General features: G+C 32.5%; 3 protein-coding genes across 3 annotated transcripts; 1 reads left to right on the top strand and 2 right to left on the bottom strand.

Annotated features, from left to right (window-relative positions):
- The first annotated feature begins 865 nt into the window (after window positions 1-865).
- LOC136270940 (multiple epidermal growth factor-like domains protein 10) lies at window positions 866-7,002 on the top strand. Its single transcript, XM_066069955.1, has 9 exons — window positions 866-1,044; window positions 2,468-2,722; window positions 2,983-3,120; window positions 3,805-3,942; window positions 4,092-4,232; window positions 4,437-4,580; window positions 4,855-5,007; window positions 5,196-5,298; window positions 5,384-7,002. The coding sequence occupies exons 1-9, from the start codon at window positions 999-1,001 to the stop codon at window positions 5,544-5,546; spliced, it is 1,281 nt and encodes a 426-aa protein (XP_065926027.1). The 5' UTR covers window positions 866-998; the 3' UTR covers window positions 5,547-7,002.
- Window positions 7,003-7,813: 811 nt separating this feature from the next.
- LOC117687931 (uncharacterized) lies at window positions 7,814-13,735 on the bottom strand. Its single transcript, XM_066069836.1, has 4 exons — window positions 13,269-13,735; window positions 11,435-12,397; window positions 10,073-10,993; window positions 7,814-9,332 (listed from the first exon to the last, which is right to left on the bottom strand). Exons 1-4 carry the CDS (start codon window positions 13,387-13,389, stop codon window positions 9,271-9,273), a joined length of 2,067 nt encoding a protein of 688 aa, XP_065925908.1. The 5' UTR covers window positions 13,390-13,735; the 3' UTR covers window positions 7,814-9,270.
- On the bottom strand, window positions 13,431-17,894 carry LOC136276009 (uncharacterized). The gene is made up of 4 exons (XM_066086614.1): window positions 17,740-17,894; window positions 14,431-16,092; window positions 13,971-14,201; window positions 13,431-13,561 (listed from the first exon to the last, which is right to left on the bottom strand). The coding sequence occupies exons 2-4, from the start codon at window positions 16,052-16,054 to the stop codon at window positions 13,431-13,433; spliced, it is 1,986 nt and encodes a 661-aa protein (XP_065942686.1). The 5' UTR covers window positions 16,055-16,092; window positions 17,740-17,894.
- Window positions 17,895-20,147: the final 2,253 nt, after the last annotated feature.

A 20,147-nucleotide genomic window follows, 5' to 3' on the forward strand; every position in this document is an offset into this window, starting at 1 on the left:
TCATGATCATTGAAACAAAAAGGTCAACAACACTTTTCCCGGAACTAGGTTAAACATATCACGTGTATGTTTAAAAAAGAATTAAATTTTCATTAGTTCCTTCCATTTGAGACATGCATTTGCTCTGGCTGCATTTATTTTTCCATTTATTCATCGTAATCAATGCATACGGTAAGGTATTTGCTTTTATATTTTTTCCCTAGTGCGTGATATTTCAATTTTATTTAAAATTAGGAGTTATTCAGTCTATCTTTGTTTTGAAGTGTAAGGATATAATTTTATTCAAAATAAATAGCAGTTGGAGTCAACATTTTTAGCAAATATACAGTAACACTTGCATTCATGTCAAAGGCATTTTAAACCCTACAAATTTGATATCCTCATTAGATAACTGCTTAATCATAACTGTTGCCATTGTTTTACTTGTTATATCATGACACAGACAGGAAGTTAACTCTACATTCCTCTTAAGAAAAATAATGATTTAATGATGTTTTAATAACCTTTTTTTCGTATGTGTGAAATGGCTTTGACTCTCAATGCATAATGTGAACATGTTTTGGGAATGCTTTAATCAATTGAGGCTCGTATGTAAACATCATAAAAAAGAACTAAGACAACTTCCTGTAAAAAACCATCCTTGATGATTCATTATAATAAAAGGGCTCACAAATAGATGCATATGTTTTAAATTTGGTTCAATGAAATTTAATATTTTGTTCGATTAAAACGATAGTGTAAAAATTGCATCGTATTAAAAAAAAAAGAAAGAGAGAAAAGAAAAGAAAAAACGCAATTAAATCATTAAATAATAATATTTTACTATCAAGAAAATATTGCTCTGAGAAAACCAGCATGGCAACGTTTTCCCTATAGCGGTCGACATTGGTGGGGAGCAGATCGTGCTGTGGACGGACGGTATTGACAACCAGTGTACAATATCCGGGAATTATCACCAAGTTGCAGAATGGAGGGTGGATCTCCAAGAAGTCCTTAGCATGCATCATATTGTTATATACTATAGGACGGACAATGAGCCTTGGGGTACTATATATATATATATATATATATATATATATATATATATATATATATATATATATATATATATATATATTATATTTTGAATATAAGCCCCGGCTGGGGCGGAGGTGGAGGTCCAATAAGGTGAATTTCTCTGTGCTTTATGTATATCTTTATCATTCACGTTGGGCATGTATATGTCAATTTGAGAGTTATTGCAATGTTTGTGCTTATTATATGTATATATCTATGCAGTGTGTATCGTCCCGATCCTCTCAAATTGTCGTTTAATTGCATTCCACCTGTATCTCAAACGACCGTGTAGTGAGCGACCAGCGCGCTAGTTTCCCTTCGTCATCGAAAGCAAGATTTTTGTCTTGCCTAGATAGCCCAGTGGTTAGCGCCGTGGCCGCTCACTGCTAGGAGAATGGGTTCCAGAGGTCGTGAGTTCAAACCCCGGCTGGGGCGGAGGTGGAGGTCCAATAAGGTGAATTTCTCTGTGCTTTATATATATATATATATATATTATATTATATATATATATATATATATATATATATATAATTTACATACATGTACAAGGAACATGTACCATCTTCCCGTTATTGTTGAATAAAGTGTGTCGGATGAGGAGTAAACATTCAAAGGACTATATATGATATGGTCCTAAAATGACCCCCTAAAATGAACATCATCATGTTACCGTAAATCTTTGATGTTTTAGTACAGATATATATGTGATGTTTTTACATTATATTCATTTTGATTCAAGTGTCCACAATTTAGAAATAGGACATCGTAAAGACAACCTTTTCCCGCCATTTATGTATTTTTAGCATAAAACAGATTGTTTTCAAGCAGTTTTTCTTTCAGAAAACATAGAGCGCATGCTTGAACAAACGAAACATTTTAATCAGAGATGTATCTAGCCACGACTAATGAATGACAAAAATATTTATCTTGATCAAGCATGCGCTCTATGTTTCCCATTCGTTAAAAGATAAGAAAAATGTCAAGTTTTGACTGATTTTGCCTGAATTCTAAAAATAGCGTCACTTCTGACGTCATAACTGCCATTGAGTGCAAAAAAATCAAATAAATAAATGAAAAATAAATTTTATATCAACTCTTCTAAAAAATAAGTTAACTTTTTATTGTACCCGAAACAAAAATGGCGAATTATGGGAGCCCAATTTAACTCATATCATATATTGTTCTTTGTTTAAATTACTAAATTACATTTACACTTATTGATGTGTGGGTTTTATACGTGTAATCTTAAATTAAAAAAAACACAAAATATGCTGGATTTCTGTGTTTTAATTACTGTTGTTCATAATAATCGTTAATATAAACTCAAAAGGAACGAATTTCCAAGTTTTTACTTATATTACAAAACCTTAACCGAAAATGTGGGTTTTCTTTAAAGATGTTATTTCAACAGGAAATCCTAGTGAATACTCGGGACGATTTTTGGGGTTCTCTGTCTACGTATCAAACACAACGAACAAAGAGGACGGGATTACTTGCTTCAAAGACAGAAACTTTACTAGAGCAACAATAGAGAATCCTTTAACGATAAATTGCCCTAATCATGGACGTTACGTCATCTACTACAACAATCGAACACATACCCCGTTTCCTTCTGGCTATTCTACAGATGGAGCATACAACGAAATCTGCGAATTTGAGGTTTATGGTAGGACCTAGCGGCGACTATTTCAGCATAAAAGTTGTTTTCATTGTTATTGTTAAAATTCTTTAAAATGCTGTAAATATCCTTGTCTAAACGAAAGCACAAAAAATAAGTGTTTTATCCCTTTTTATCAACAAAATAAGAATAATCAATCCTATAAAAATGAAAAATACCTTACGTGCTGCTCTTAGATTGAATTTTTATACACTGTTATATCATTAAATGGTCATTTCAAACATATTGAAATCATCATATAATTTAAGGTTGCCCAACACAAGGATATTACGGAGAGAACTGTTCTTTATCGTGTCCACAGAACTGCCAGGAAGGTCACTGTCACATCGAGGATGGGTCCTGTCCGGGGTGTACTGATGGATACAAGGGTCCAACTTGTAATGAACGTAAGTATATGCAACAAATATTATCATAGAAATAACTTTTAATCGAACAGTTTTAAAATTGTGTATCCTACCTGGTTTAAATTTGATTTAGAGAATGTTGATTTCGGTTTTATATGCGTACTTAGATAAAAGATCCATTATAGTGTCTAAGCCAAACAATATCCGTACTGTAACACATTTTAAACGGGTTCATGTCTAACAAATGTCATGAACATATAACAACATATTATCTAGAAGGTAGTCTAACATTTTTTGTTGTTGTAAAAACTGACTGATATTCAAAAAAAGTATCTTGCAACAACCTTTTTTTAAATTATGTATTTAAGGAAAAATAGATATATGTAAAAAAAAAAAAAAAAACCACAAAAATACCAATTTAAAAAATTAAATTATCAAACACTTCAATGATTTTGTTTAATAAGTTGCGTTTCAAATGTATAATGATGAAAACTATTTTAAATGTATGTATGCCCTTCAAATGACCAATCTTTTGACAATTATCTAAACTTCAATTTGTCTGCGATCCGTAAAAATGTTTCAATAAAACTCTTTACAATAAACTCTACTTAAACAAGCATGACCCATAACCAAACATATTTCTATTACCCATTGAACTTCTTTGTTACTCAGACTAAAAATTTAATCTTTTTGCTCAATTATATAATTCTAACATTAATATTACAGAATGCCACGGCAAATCGTACGGTCAAGAGTGTCAGCAAAATTGTGGAAACTGTAAAAACAATGAACAGTGTCATCATGTGAACGGAAGTTGTATAAACGGTTGTGGCAGTGGATTTTATGGCACAAAATGTGACCTAAGTACGTATATGTTAAATTCGTTTTAAGTATATGATCGTACATTAACCTTTTTTGCCATTATATTGTCTTCATATTCTAAACAGATAAAATAAAATAAGCAATCTGTATTAGTTATATATCAAAAAATGTCTTATATCGCAATATCGCAGCCTGCCCTGAAAGTCGATATGGCTACTATTGTGAGGAGCACTGTAACATCAACTGTGGAGTTCCATACAGATGTGACAGGGTGACAGGGCAGTGTGAGGGAGGATGCCAAGTTGGTTGGGAAGGGGCCACGTGCAATACACGTACACAGTCATTTTTTTAATGTTTATCAACATAATCTATTTAACAATAAAGAAGTACGATGTAACAATCTTAACCAATGAATCAAAAATAAATTCTGATATCGTAAAAATTTATAGCAAAATTTATGTACAATATTTTAATTTACACATGTTGACTTTGCTCTATTCAAACAATAAATTTCTATTTTTTGCTGCATTTTGCAGAATGTAATGAAGGAAAGTTTGGTCAAAATTGCAACCATTCGTGTGGACATTGTCTTGACAATGAACAATGTAATTACATCAATGGTACATGTCCCAATGGATGTGATATTGGTTATCAAGGAAGTCAATGTACACAGGGTAATGGTAATGTTATAGCTCCTAAAAATCTATGATAGATGTTTTCGAGGAACGAATAGAGAAGAAATTTGTGAGTTGTTAACTGTCGGACAAATTAAGTATTTAATTAAAAAAAAATGGTTTGTTTGTTTTGTTTTGTATTTATATTTCAGTTGTTAATCCATTCTGAAGTTATACCTGAATTAATCGAGTAATAAGAAAACTTATTCTAATCGTAAAGAAAAAAAACAAAAAAAAATATGCTTGTATATTAAAAAAAATGTTTGATCTTGTTTTATAGTTTGCAGTAATAATACACATGGAGATGGATGTTTGCTTAAATGTGGGAACTGTTTATATCTGTATGGAGAACAATGTCATCACGTGACTGGTCAATGTCCACGAGGGTGTGACATTGGTTACCATGGCGATCGCTGTGACCAGGGTTTTAAAGGTAATGTCCCTTTCATGTAAAGGACAGTAATCGAATATGTTGGAATAGTAATGCTGTTTAAAGTAACGATGATTGAAAATAGCTTTTAACTTCAAAAATTTCAACACTAACGATTTGTATTTCGTAAAAAATAAATCTGAAAAAATAGAATTTGCTTTAATCATATTTTTTTTAAAACTTGGAGTCAGGTTTAATTCATCCTGTATCTGAGAGCCAATTATCCACCTCACTCTATGTATGTACGACATTTCTTATCTTAAGTGGATTACTAAATGCCATTTTGGTTGTCAGGTACGTTTAAATAAGTATACATTATGATTGTTTCTGATTTTTAAATATCAAACCAGGTTTTAAGTAATTTTGAAATTCTATTAAGATTTCTCAGAGAACGAAGAAAGACAATGCACGAACATCAAAAGAACCTGAGAAGTGAAAGTGAAAGGAATAAAGAGTTGGAGCACTCAATGCCTATCCCCGAGTGTTCGCACAATCAATATGAAAACTTCTCTCTGTATGAGGAACTTGGGCTATCTAAATAGAATAATACTTGTCTTTGCCTTTGAAAATGAAAAAAAAAATTCTGCCCAAAAGCCCCTCCCCTCCCCCCCCCCCCCCTCGATGCTTCCTGCCTGAAACATTAGTTAAAGATTTCTTTATCTTCTTCGAATGGAGAACTATTTTCTCCGAACCATAATATGGTGATGGTTATTGTAAACTTAATCCATCAAGCAAATTTACCTGAATCCAAAACAGGTAAAAATAAAAAGTGAGAAGTATTCCAACCGTTATCAAATTTGATCGTTTTCAAGCCATCGTGTCTTTTGAAACTATGCAGCGTTCGTTCAAAACCATTTAATAAAAAAGATAAAAAGAATCGTTTGCATAAAAGAAACCATTCAAAAATATGAAAATACAATTCAAGTTTGTTTATAAAATATTCGTTGTAAATTTGTCCATGGTAAGGATCCAAAGTATAGTATTATTTAAGCTGCCCTTAATTACAACGTGGATATCATTCTCTTTCTATAAATTTTGGATTGTCGTCCTAACAACAGTTTGTGTTCATTTCTTTTTCTATGTCCGGATATAGTTTTCGTTACTAATCTTTACACTTGGATATATTGCTTTCATTATTACTTTTAGAGGCACTTTTCAATGCTTACATGCACTTGTTTGTTTACTGTTATTCCTTTCCTGTATAGTTTTTATTTGTCAAAACAGTTATTTGACAGTATGTTTTTTTTATCAACCTAGCTGTGTTGCTGCAACAATCGATCAATTTCAAATCATTGCCAATTATGACCGAAATGATTATGGATACCTTCTTTGACCATATAAACAAATTTTGACAGTCTTATATACTGTATTCAATGGTACATGTATTTTATATTTGTACTGAATCAACGTTTGGTCAGTCACATCAATGTATCTGACATTTGTTCATATATTTGGTAACTTTCTTATTGATATTTTGTCTTTTGTGTATTACTGTGAATTCATTAACATTCAATGGTATCAATTTTCGTGGATAAAGTGAAAATCACAGTTTCAAGGATAAATTCGTGGCCAATGACCCTATCAATACAAATGTTAATAGATCTAGAAATTGCACTTCAATGAACATTTAATTTCGTGGATCAGCCTAACAACAGAATCCACGAAAATTGGTATTTAACGATCATTGATGAAACCACAGAATATTATTCGTAATTTCTTTAACATACATTTCTAATAATGCTTCTATTCATGTAATTTGTAAAGTGATGGCAATACACGCCGTTCCCAATTCTTCCCACAGGGAAAAACTTTGCATTTTTATTACAAAAATCAATGATTGGCAAATCGGATTCGAATTTGTCAAACCTATGTTTCACTATTCAAATGTGCTAGCTGTAATATATACTTGCTTTTATAAAACAAAATACAAAACAGACAACATTTTTTATTATAATCATAACTAACAAAAAATAGTTTAAAACCTGTTTTATGGTCATACTAAATATTGTTGAAGGGGCAGTTTCAGCATTCGGATAAAAATGATATGCATTTTTAATTATGTTGTGTACACATTTAATCAATATCATTTCAGTTATTTCATTAATTGTTGTTGAAATGTACATTTGTATGTTTGCCAGTCATGCAAGGTCTGTGGCAACATACTTTAAACTCTTACGAAATTTGAAAAAAAAAACGTTCAATGTGCGTCTAACTTGTTTCAAAATCAGCTCATTTTGGCTTCTCTTTTCAAAGTCAGTTATGTTTGGGACCAAATCAGAGCACTTTTAATTTTTTTTTAAAAAGTGAATAATGAGTGTAAACATTCATATTTTTTTCATTAAGAAATTTATAAAACTATTTACTGATGTTGCATTAATTCAGAATAAGGGTTCATTTTTTTATAACCGTGTTAAATCTGCACTTTAGATACGACAACCAATGATACATTCAAATTACCATAATGAAATTGAGTACTCGAAGAATGCAACCGCATCTTTTCTTCCCAAACATCATATCATATTCTTGAACTTTGATAATTAAAGTTTAGTCATAGAAAAATAAATTGATCAATGCATCAGAAGCCTTTTCCATGTTCTGATGAGTTTCTAGTCATAAAACCACTTCTCACATTTAATCTAAACGAATTATTTCGATGTAAAACGTAAGGTAGTTACATGTACAGCTGTTAAATTTTGCATTGATTTTCAAAAAATGTATCAGATTAAAACTGTATTGAATAAAGATATTATAAAATATACAGTCCAAAGAATTATAAAAAAACAAACAAACAAACAAACAAAAAAGAAGAAAAGACATATGATGGTTACTCTGCGCAATTGATGTGATATTTTGACAACAAATCTTAATGAACTCCTGAACTTTGTTGTTAATTGTGCAATTGCAATTCAAAATAGCTTACATTTTTTTTTTAAATTATCTTGTTGATGTCCCATCGAGCTAAGTAAAAATAAACATCTTAAAAGGTCTCAAGAACTTCGACTGTGCCCGGTACATTTTTTTCAAAGTGCATTCATACATGTATCGATCATTTCAACGCGCTTGGAAAAATAATATAAAGTTGTCTTTTTTTTTTAAAGTATCAAAGTTTGTAAACGCACTTTTAAAAAAAATACAAATTTGTGACTTTTTAAAGCTGACATGAATTTATAAATATGCATTATTTCCCTTTTATCTCCGACAACCGCAATAAAAAATGTCGATTTCTATTGTTCTGCTCATCGCTACACACCCCCTATATAAGGCCGAGATCACTATTCATGCTTCACCGCATTCAGGAATTTCATACACCCGAACACGTTACCTTGGACGAAAAGACTTGTAAAAACGCGTTTCGAACAAAAATAATATGACAACCACTGCACTGATAAGATATTTTCAATAAACGACGAAACAAGACAGAGTGAAATCCAGGCGCAGATACTTCAAAAATTCTTCGATAACTGTAGACCGTGTTCCTGTGTATGTTATAAATCACACATGCACAAACCACACACTGTGGCAGATCGAGCAATGTCAATTCTTGCATTGATTTTAAAAAACGGGGCGTTTTTTGTATGAATGGATGGAAAAACAGTTACTTTCTTGGAGTTACTATCATTTAGCTACTGTGTTGGATGTAGTGTCGCCGGGGTTTTCAAGAAAATGCAGACGTTATGCACTCTATTTGAACGGCACACGAGTTCAATGTGCATGCGAAGTAAGGCAGCACTGTCTGTGCAAAATAATACGGATATCTTGGACATCCTTTCAAAAAATGAATATATTTTGTATTTCATTGTTGTTTTCTTTCTTCTTTATTACTACATTTTACTACAATGTGTAGTTCATGCATTTAGAAGTCCGTGCAACGTGAAAGCCTCGATCGGAAAGCAACCGACCGAAACTTTCTCAACCGGTATATATACCCCAGAGGCAGTAGAGGAGCGATCGAAAGTAATATGGCGACCAAATGCTTTAATGAATTCATGTCAGCTTTAAAGTGTTGTAACAAACGAGAAGAAATAAGTAACAACGTACTAAGAAGATATGACCAATCATGGTAAACCAGAGGCATACACCAAATTGTTTACACCATACTATGACATTCTTTCTATCATAAGTTGTTTAAAACCACTAACTTTTTGAAACCTTTTTTTTAATGAACACATCTTACAGAAAAAATGGATGAAAACAATAAACCTTTGAGAACCTAACCCCCCCCCCCCCGTTCCTTAGAATCAAAGTGTCCTTCTTCAAAGAATTTCTTTACAAATCTGCTTGAACCAGACAGCACTCCTCATATTTATCTTCATATTCTGAATTCTCATCTGTAAATCATTCACAAAAGGGTGAATAAAAATTTATTAAGAAAAATATATTCATAATAATACCCAATATTAAGAAACGACAGAAGAAAAAAAAACTAGAGCAAAATTAAACAAAAAATTTTGTGGAATCTGTGTTTAAAACTTGAAATTATTAAAAAATTGTTGCATTATGAATAATATTGATAAAGAATACAAGGTGTGTTTATTTTTTTTTACAATCGACCGTTGGGAAATTTAGATCTACATGTAACTTTGAATAAGGGTAGCAAACTATATATTTTTCTGGTGCTCGAAATATAAGTACTGATGTTGATTAAGGCTGACATCCTGTTAAAGGAGACTGATACATGTACTTCTTCTCTATGTTCATTTTAATCGGCGCCATCAACGTTTAGGTATAAACATATCACTAATGTATAACTTGTTTTAGTTATCTGTGTCTTAATTTGTGCATGGATAATGTAATTGAACACACTAGAAATAGATTGTTGTATTGGATTTCATTTTCATCGAAAACAAACGACGATGTCCTGAAAGACGATGATTGTACCGAATAAAATATTTATACTTGACTCTTATACTTGATTATTTATTTTGTGTATTGTCAATGTAAATAAATAACTGTAACAATAGTTTCGGCATTAAATGTAAAAATAGCACACTACATGCATCTAAATAGTCAGTGATATCCAATGTTGGCATCATACATAAAACCTCGAATATAAACTTAAAAATCTTACCGGTAAGAAGGTCCTGTGTTGATATATACTTGTAGAGACATACCGAGTAGTTGACGTCTGATCCTACCCAGAGAAGGTCTGCGTTGACATCATAACACAGACAACTAGGCGATACTATACCTGATGGTTTAATTAGCAGATTGGATAGGAAGTTTCCGTCTTTATCAAGAATCTGTATTGCGTGGGTTAACTCATCACATACCAAGATATGTGACAGAGTGTCAGTGCAGATTCCAAGTGGAGATAGTTTTGATTCAGGGGGGTGTCCTTTGTACGAAAAACGATGTCTTCCTTCACGGTCTGTTACCACAACAGCACCTGTGGAGTCAGACACCACGACATCCCCGTTAATGTTTTCTGTTATATAACGTGGTGTACTGTAGATATCGCTTCCGATTTCGTTGTGTTGTATTTCCTGTATGTCTTCCCCGAGGTTGTTGTACCGAATAACCTTGCCTTGTATTCTGTCTAATTTCTTCATACCGACCAAAACGTCATCAGTTATTTGAGAACAGTAAAGACACCATGGTCTCCATGCAGAATCGGTTTCCTGCATACATTTGATAAAAGTTGTTTTTGTTTTCTGTTTATATTTTGACAGTTTGACAATGTTATAGTCCTTCTCGATATAAAACAATTCTTCCCGAGATAGGTTCATTGAGTGTGATCCAGTACTGGCATCACTGCGTAAACCGTCAATATGGTGTATAGTTTCACCTGATGTTCTTGTAATGATGAAGTTTTTTCCTTCATTGATTAAAAGGCAGTCGCATATGCCGTATGATAAATGGGAACAGCGTTTAAAGTCATTCACTGTGAAATAATTCTGTACTGCTGGTGCAAATACCTGCTTTTTCGAACAAGTTCCATCGACAAGGTCCTGCTGCGTCTGTCTTACAGCATCGCAATATTTATTTTGATCTATGACACAATCATAAAATTAAAGTCAAATTTAATATTGTAGAAGCCCTCCCTTAACACGTGTTTATTTAAACTATAATCCTATACATGTATAAAACCTTACATGTAACAAAAGTTCGTGTCAATATCTTAAATATATATAATGCAACCGGCTCAATACATTTTGTTGGCAATTTAGCAAATACCAATATTTGTAAGTTTATCTTTCCAATGCTATATACCATTATTCCTCATGGTTTTTTAATAAGGAACGTAGTCTAATGAAAACTCATTATTAGCAATGATAGGTAATGTATGTTGGTACATTGTAGTACAGTTTCTTGTACTGATGTAAATGCATATATCTTGCCATCAATAATTTAATCATTTCAGTGTATTTACGTCCTCGAACAACGCACAAATAAAAAAAATGAATCTTAAATTAGAGTTGTGTTATCTTACCTGACACTACATCTTCACTCCTTAAATACTTGTAGATAGCTACTGTATTGTTGTACTCTGAGCCGACCCAAAGAAGATACGTATTTTTATCAAAGAAAACAGAACATGGTTTGGAGACACACTGTAGGTTAATAAATAGATATGACAAAAACTGACCGTCTTTATCTATAACATGTATTGTTTTTGTGTAATAGTCGGATACTAAGATGTTTGACAGTGCGTCAGTGGACACTCCTAGTGGATCTAATGCTGTTCCTTGCGGATATCCTTTGTAAGCGAAACGAAATTTTCCTGCACTATCCGTGACCACTACAGCGCCAGAGCAATCAGATACCAGCATATCTTCATTGTTGTTCTCTGTTATATAGCGAGGATATTTGAAGATGTCCAGTCCTTTTTCGTTGCATTGTATTGTTTGCGCCATTTTGCCAGTTTTGTTATACCGAATTATTTTTCCTCTTCTTAAATTCATGTTTGCCATGCCGACCAAGATATCACTCGTGAATAAGGAATAATGTATACATTGCGGTCTCCATTCATTTGAATCCGTATTCTGAATAAATATGGTACTTTTTTCCAAATCCTTTGACAATTTGAGTATAGTATCATCCTTTGCTACGTAAATTAGTTCACCATCACTGTTAAGCGTGTGCAATCCATACGACCCATCATATGCACCATCGCGATAATCTTTGATTTGATCTTTGATTTGATGTAATGTTTCACCAAGTTCGTTGACCAATACAATGTCATGATCATCACTCACCCATATCATACATGTACCTGATGCGCATAAAGATACACTTTTGCTACACCGAACATCAGTAATTGACAAGTATTTGTGTAGGATTGGGCTATACGGTGATGACGATAGATTATTCTTTCTTACTTTTCTTTCTTTAGTCTCTGTTGTTTGAATAGCTTCTATTGGATTTGCTAAATCACCAGAGATTGATTCCGGATCTACAATAAATGTAAAACGAATGTTTAGAACAGAACTGGGCTATAAACACGTTGACTCTCACCGTACGTTAAATTTACAAGTTTTTTCTTGTCTACTTATTAGGTAATTATTATGATATATGATATGTTATGTATTCCATAAAAAGTTCATGTTTAGTACTAGCAATTTCTGTTAAGGAACACAAATAAATGTACAATCATTCCAAGGGATGACTCTAACTCAACAATAGTGAGCTTATAAGTTTTTAAAAAAGATCTTGGACTGAATGAAACATAAAGTATGGAAACGGAAAGACCAACGTTATTTACAACGAGAATAAGCTAATTCGTCTTGGTAAAAAAAATATATTCTATGATTTCTCACCAAATTCAACACTGCGTTTGATAAAATAAAACCAATATGCATCTTTAGATGAATAATTTTTAAAGGAAGGATGTGAAACATCATTTGGATTGACGAACATGTGTTTTGCACATGTGTGTAGCAAACGTAATTCAAAGAAAAAACAGAGGAAGAGAATGGTAGGAAAGAACATTAATAATGTTGACAAAACATTACTTAGAATTGTTAGAAAGCCTTTATTTACATTGTATTTCCATGCATGGCAAAAAGTGTTTAACTTATGAAGTGTGATGAAAGAACAAAATGTCTTTCTTAAAAAACAAAAATACAAATGAATGCGTCATAAATAGTTATAAGTTTACTTAGTCTTACAAATATCAAATCATAGAAATAGTTAGCTTTAAATGTTGACCTTCGAATTAAGCATTGACAAAGCATTAATCCTATGGAATATACAATTGTAATGGATTTTTTAACCTCATCGCTACATGTTAGATTATTCTATTTTTTCAGCATTCGAACACTTACTTAACATCGAATCCTGTCTGAATATATACTTGTAAACACCCAGTGTTTGTTGATTATCGTCAATACCAGCGTAAAGACGGTTATTGAGGACATCATAACTCAGACAGTATGCCCTTTCCATCCCTGAAAGTTGAAAATGCGATAAAAAGTGTCCATTTTTATCTATGACATGCACGGAGTTAGAGTATGGAGCGCATATAAGAATGTTCGATTGGCCGTCGCAACATACTCCATGACACCATGTGTAAGAACATGAGCGATGACTTGTATATGAAAAACGATAATTTCCTTCCCTGTCAGTAACCACTACATTACTAAGGCCCGAGTCAGACACCACGATATCCCCATTACCGTTTTCTGTTATATATGCAGGTTTACGATAAAGCGGTTTTCTACTGTTGTTGTGCTGTATGTTTTTCGTCTTATCTCCATCCCGGTTGTAATGCAAAATAATTCCTGTTATTGGGTTTTCTTTTGTCATTCCGACAAGAAGGTTTCCAGTGAAAGGGGAACAATACACACTTAAAGGTCTCAATGCAGTGTTAGATAACGTTATGAATTTAGTTTTTGTCTTCATAACTGTCGACAGTCTCATGATGTTATGTTCTTTATTTATATAAATCAATTCACCATCACTGGTAACTGTGTGTATTCCGGAACCCCGTTCACTGAATAAATCTTTAATATGGTATATTGATTCACCTTTAGTGTTTATCAATACGAGATTTTTATGATCACTGATCCATATTTTATCTGCCGAAACAAGTGACAAATGGGAACAACACCCGATGTCTTCCACTCTAATTGCATTCAGTAGCAATGGACCCGGGGTCTCTAAATAGAGTAGTTCATTTACAAAGCAATGTTCTTCCCCCGTTTGTACTGTTGGGTGTACAGCAGATTTTCTTACAACAGCACTCAGTGAGGGTTCAGCTAAAAAATAAACATAATAAGTTACAAACTTATATGTTAATTTTGTTTGAAAAAATGCAATACCATGCAAATTTATTTTACCTAGTCGTTTATGGTTTTATATATAACAGACTTATTCTAATGATCCATGGCACACGTTTGTGCAAAATTGAATTAACGGATTGAATTGTATTTAGGAAATTCATCAGAGATTAACAATAGTAACATAAAAGAATGAAATGTGCCATACCGTAGGTGTTAACATATTGGGTTATGTACTTATAACCAAGCACTGTGTTTAAACTTGATGATCCAACCCAGAGAAGATGTGTGTTTACATCGATGGTTAGGCTGCTCGGTGACAGTATACCTGGTGGTCGCATTAGAAGATATTTTAGAAAATGACCGTCTTTATCAATCATATGTACTGAGCTACTGTAACTATCACACACTAGTATGTGCGAAAGTGAATCAGTACAAATTCCTTGAACCACCCCAAAATTGAATGGCCCTCCATGGTAAGAGAAGCGATGTCGACCTCCAATGTCTGTAACTACAACTGTACTTCTATCTGAAATAGCAACATCCCCATTGTTGTTCTCTGCTATATGGGAAGGATGGGTAAAAAGAGGGTATCCTGATTCGTTATATTGAATTGTTTGCTTCAGACGGCCTAATTCATCGTAACGGTTTATCCAGGTTTTGTTATCCAAATCACCATATCCTATGAACCCTACAAGTAGATCTCCAGCGAAGGGGGCGAAATACACACAACATGGTCCCTTGTTATTGTATGGTGTGTTAATTAATGTCGTTATTTTTTCCATATCGTGTGACAGTTTAACGATGTTATGATCGTTATTTATAAAAACCAAATCCTTTTCATTGGTTACTGTGAAATATGCAGCAGGGTTATACCAAGAAAATTCATTAACTGGTCCCTCTTGGTGAAAAAGTGTGTCGCCGTTTGTGTCTTTCAAATAAAACTTGTTTTTACATCCAATCCATATCTTATCTGATGTCACAAAAGCCATGTGGGAACAGGAGTCAACATCTGTCGCCATGAAAGACTTTTGAAACACAGGTGCAGGCATCAACTTGATTTCAATTTCTGTAGGTCGTTTTCGTCCTTCTGTGACCTTTATATCGCTCAATAACATCGTCACGCCCTTTGCGTTCAGTCTTTCGGTTACACTTAGCTTGGCATGTTTTGCACATCCGTACCGTTCTTTTAATGTTCCAAAGGCAGATTTTGATAAGAGGAATTTTACAGGATCTGTTGCTGACTGTTCAAATGAATGTTCAGTACACACCAAACTAGAAATATGTCTGTGTCTTTTCAGATTGTGTACAAAACACTTGTGTATGAGTTCAACGTCACATAAAACTTTATCAACGATATCCTTAAGCCGTGCGGCATTCAAAATAAGACTTGCATTACCTTTCCATATTTCTTTTTGGCAGGTTTTCACATCAGTTTTGATGCCGGTCATCAAAACACTTTCGTATAAGTGGATCTTGCCCCTCACGACGTGAATAGCTTTTCTGAGTCGCTGATGGTGTGAATCATGTAAGGATTTTATATCTAATTTCTTGTGTCCGGTATGTTCATCGCAAGAGGAACACATGGGCAATTCACAAGTTTCACAATACTTATCATAAACATTATCAGTATGTATAGCACAGTTTTCTTGAATTGGAGAGGTCATTTTCCTGCGGAATATCATCACATCATGGTCCATTGTATTAAGCTCAATCACATGCTCCTCTTTACAGCTGGAACATAAATCACATCTGCATGAAGTACAGATGAATTTCGTGTCCCCCTGGCAGTTCGAACACTGCCGTGTTGCATAAGGACTTGGGGTAGCCATGCTGTGGTGAAATGTGTATATATATGGAATCACATAACCTTCAAATGAAATAGTAGATTAAAGTGGCATAATGACTTATAAGATGATGTTTTGCTTTCTATTATGGCAACAAAAAGAAAAATAATAAATTTAAGCATGTGTCTTTTCTACTAAATTTGCATAAATATATACTCATTTAATTAGTTTAAATTAAGATCAACATATGGGTTAAAAAAAATCAGAAGACCCAATTCATTTAAAAACATATGGACTAGTAAAAGACCCTTAAAAGATACAGAGTAAGAATAAAGTATAAAATAAAACGACTTATGGAGATTGCTAAACCGTTAGCAAAATACATACTTATCTTTTTTAATCTTTTAAAAGTCGCTTTTGTTTTGTAAGATAATTTTTCTATATCTTTTCAAGGCATATCACGTTGTTTAAAAATCGACCTGAACAAACTAAAGTTTCTCGCATAGTATGGTGTAAATTCTATTTAAACGTAAAATTCATATCATACAGTTAAATTTTTATTTCATAGTGCAACAAATTTGTCCTAAAACATTGCTCTTAAATAATGTCAAAGTGCACATTCTTATTGCAATGTATCAAATATTTATTTAAATGATGAATAACAATATGGTAAAAACTATTCTTATTTAGTATTGACCTATGTTTTGTTTTGTTTTTTTAAATCAAACTCTGTCACTCGATCATAAAAAATAACACAAGGTATTTAAGTGCTTTGATAGAAACAAAAAAGACACATAAGTTGTCTTTCTATAATTGTCGCATGGTTCCACTATAATGTCTGAAAAGGTTCAGTTAAATACCCGTGGTAAACCATTGATGCACGCACAGGTCTTTTTATTTTAATGGGAACTCCGAAAGCTCAATTGATTTATCATCAGATTTAGCCGGTAACAAACCTTACGTGTGTTAAGTGGTTATCATTCATCTTTTAAAAGGCTTTAAACTAATGGAACTCGTTGTACTTTTATAGGATTGTTTTCGATCAAATTGAAGACTTTAAGACAATGGCAAATGTTTCATTATTGCATTTATTTGAAGAAAAAAAAGTACGTATACATATATTGATAATAAGGTGAAAATGTCAATGATGTTAAAGGTGACAGTATTGTCATTCTGAGTTTCAAAAATGAAAAAAACAATTTTTAGAAATCATTTATGCACGTTTTGATGTGTTCAAAACTGTAATCATTAACACTCCAGATTGTCGATATATTTTTACAGACAACCTTATTTATATGGTTCATCAGGAAATAATTACACTGTTGATTAAACATTACGATGGCAAAAGAAGCATTTTACAAATTCAATAGATTTTGAAAAACTGGTGCAAAAAATCGAGAAAGGAATCATGGTAACAAATCAAGATTAGTAGTTTCTCATTAATGTAAAAGCTGACGGGATCCTAGTGCAGATGAAATGAAAATGATATGGTATTTTTATATGTTTAATTTATCTTTTTAATTCAATTGGTTTGTCTTGATTATTCATAGGTCAAAATGATCTACTCTTTTGACTTTATTGATGGTGCTTGACAGGCACAAGTGTTTAGACTTATGTTAAATGGCGGTAACCGTTCTAACAACAGGCAATAACATTGCAATAGTGTAGAAAAGGGACAAACAGATACAATTAGTTAATTCAACTGATGGACATAAAGTTCACAATCTTACCTTCTCAGGCACACGAGACACGGATTACATACTGCACGTTTTCTTCAAAAGAAAAAGCAGAAAACAATAGCGTCTTCTATTATTATTCGTCTACATAATACCATGTCCAAAAACATAATTTAAAAAAAAGAACACAACCACAGTGCGTTGGTAAACTGATGTATCCTCATGAATAAAATCTTAAAATTCCAGTATATTGAATGCATGCAAATGGCAAAACAATTGTCAGCGATAAGACATAACAATGGCCGAGTTTTAGCAGAACGAGATGATTAGATACTAGAAGAAATAAAGGTTGTATTTATACCTAAGTAAATAAACCTTAAATTTAAAAGCCGTATACATCATTAAGTAGAACATTAATTAATGGGCTTACTCTGGTGCAGTTGAACTCAATTAGGTATTCATAGAGTAGTTGTTTGATTTGAACATATGTTATTGTGGGATGGTTATAACTAAAGGTATAAGTCAAAACTTCTGAAAACTAAGAGCGCTCTTTCCTAAAAGATCCATGACAAAAAGCAAAAGAATGTTTTCGCCTTTTTAGTTTTCTTTCATTGAAGAATAAAATGAAAGAAAATCTTGTATAGTCTGTATTGAGTTCATGAAACATGTATTGACTTTTCGAACATTTAAAACGTTACCTTATTTGGCATTTTTTCCCCCATTCAATCTCAAAAACTTACATATTTACAACTGTGTTTAAAACAATAATGACCATGTATTCACTGCTATAATATTTATCTTGGTAGTTTTTTTAAATGTCAAGAGTACATTAAAAAAGATTTCAGGGGGATTTAAAATGGGCAACTCGGGTGAAAATAATCAGGGTTTTTTTCTTTAATTAATTCGAATAGCATCTTGTTTAATCAAAAAGTCCCTTAAATTCGAGAAAATGTACTGGCTGGTTTTGTTCTGACCAAAATTTCCCCATTTCACCCATTTTTTTTTCAGACGTTTCAAACCAAATTCAATTAAAAAAATATTCACATTTGCAAATATGTTTCCTTCTATGAACCTTTAGAATAGCGAAAACATTCAATTCTGTGTGAACTTTTTCATGACGTCACATTATCATAGCACGCGCTTATCGCTTGTTGGCTGGTTTATTGCAGACATAAATCTCGGTTATTTTAACAATTCTAAACAGTTTGCGCTTTTCACATGTAAATATAAGCTATAAACAGCAAATGAATGTTAAAAAGTTCACCGGGATATGAACTTGGTTGGTACGTAATCAAGTCTTCTGAGAAACTCTTCGTGCTTCACAGGATTATGATCATGAGACCCACCAATTTCATATTCAAGTAAACTTTTTAAACTGCTGTTTATTTTCCTAAACAAATAGGAAGTTAACATCACCATCAACTTGGTTGGTCACGTGATCAAATCCTATGAAGCCTTGAGGGCCTCTCAGAAGATTTTATCACGAACTGACCCAATTCATATCATATCATATTCATGAATGACGTATGACGACCAAATTTTAGAACAAAATCCCAAGAAAACTAAAACTAAGTATAACGAAGTGTGTGTTTTGTGTCAATATATTAAAAGATAGGTAACAATTAATGTGTTCAATTATTATAATATATAGTAACCAATTAATTACCTCATTAAAAAGTTTTATACAATTCATAACATAAAAAAATACTCTTTAATTTTAAAGTTAAAAACATATACTGCTGTTGAAAATCTTACGCTACTTTGTAAATACAGTTCCTCTCTTTCTAAATTATTTAAGAGTAAGTCTCTTTTTTCTCAACATTTATACATGTACTACCACATATTAGTCAAACACATACAGGAAGTTTTAAGATGATGATGGCTGGATAACATGAATTGTCAAATTAAGTGTTTTGTTGTAAATTGCCACTTCATTGAATATGTGAAACTCCAAAAAAAAAAATTGCGAGGCTCTTATTCCAGTTATCATTAAAATAACGAACACCAAAGATTTCTTGAAGACTTAAAAGAGAAATAAAAAAAACCCAGATTTTATATAGTTAGAAATTTTTTTTTTTTCTTAATTTAGGAAATTAGTAATATAGAGGGTATTTTCTGAACATGGTTGTTTTATTTCTTACTTATTATCCTATTTTACTAAATTTCACGTTAGATTGCCCACGTGACACACAGAAATGAAATCTATAGTTAGCTAATAATGTGCAATGATAAATCTTCCTTAGATGCAATTGTTAGTGTCATACCAGAATCTCGATATGGAATCAAATACGCCATGTATTATCTTGGTGATAATCTGGGGCAAGACTTTTGAAAAATGTTTATTTACAATGAATACATTTGAATACATTAAACGTCTAATTAACAGTGTTGTAGTTTTAAAAGTCCACGAGAAACGCATTTAATCTTAAGGAGATGTTTATGTTTTGTTGCAAAATGGTTTT

This window comes from Magallana gigas, chromosome 1 (genome assembly GCF_963853765.1).
Source record: "Magallana gigas chromosome 1, xbMagGiga1.1, whole genome shotgun sequence".
Taxonomy (NCBI): domain Eukaryota; kingdom Metazoa; phylum Mollusca; class Bivalvia; order Ostreida; family Ostreidae; genus Magallana; species Magallana gigas.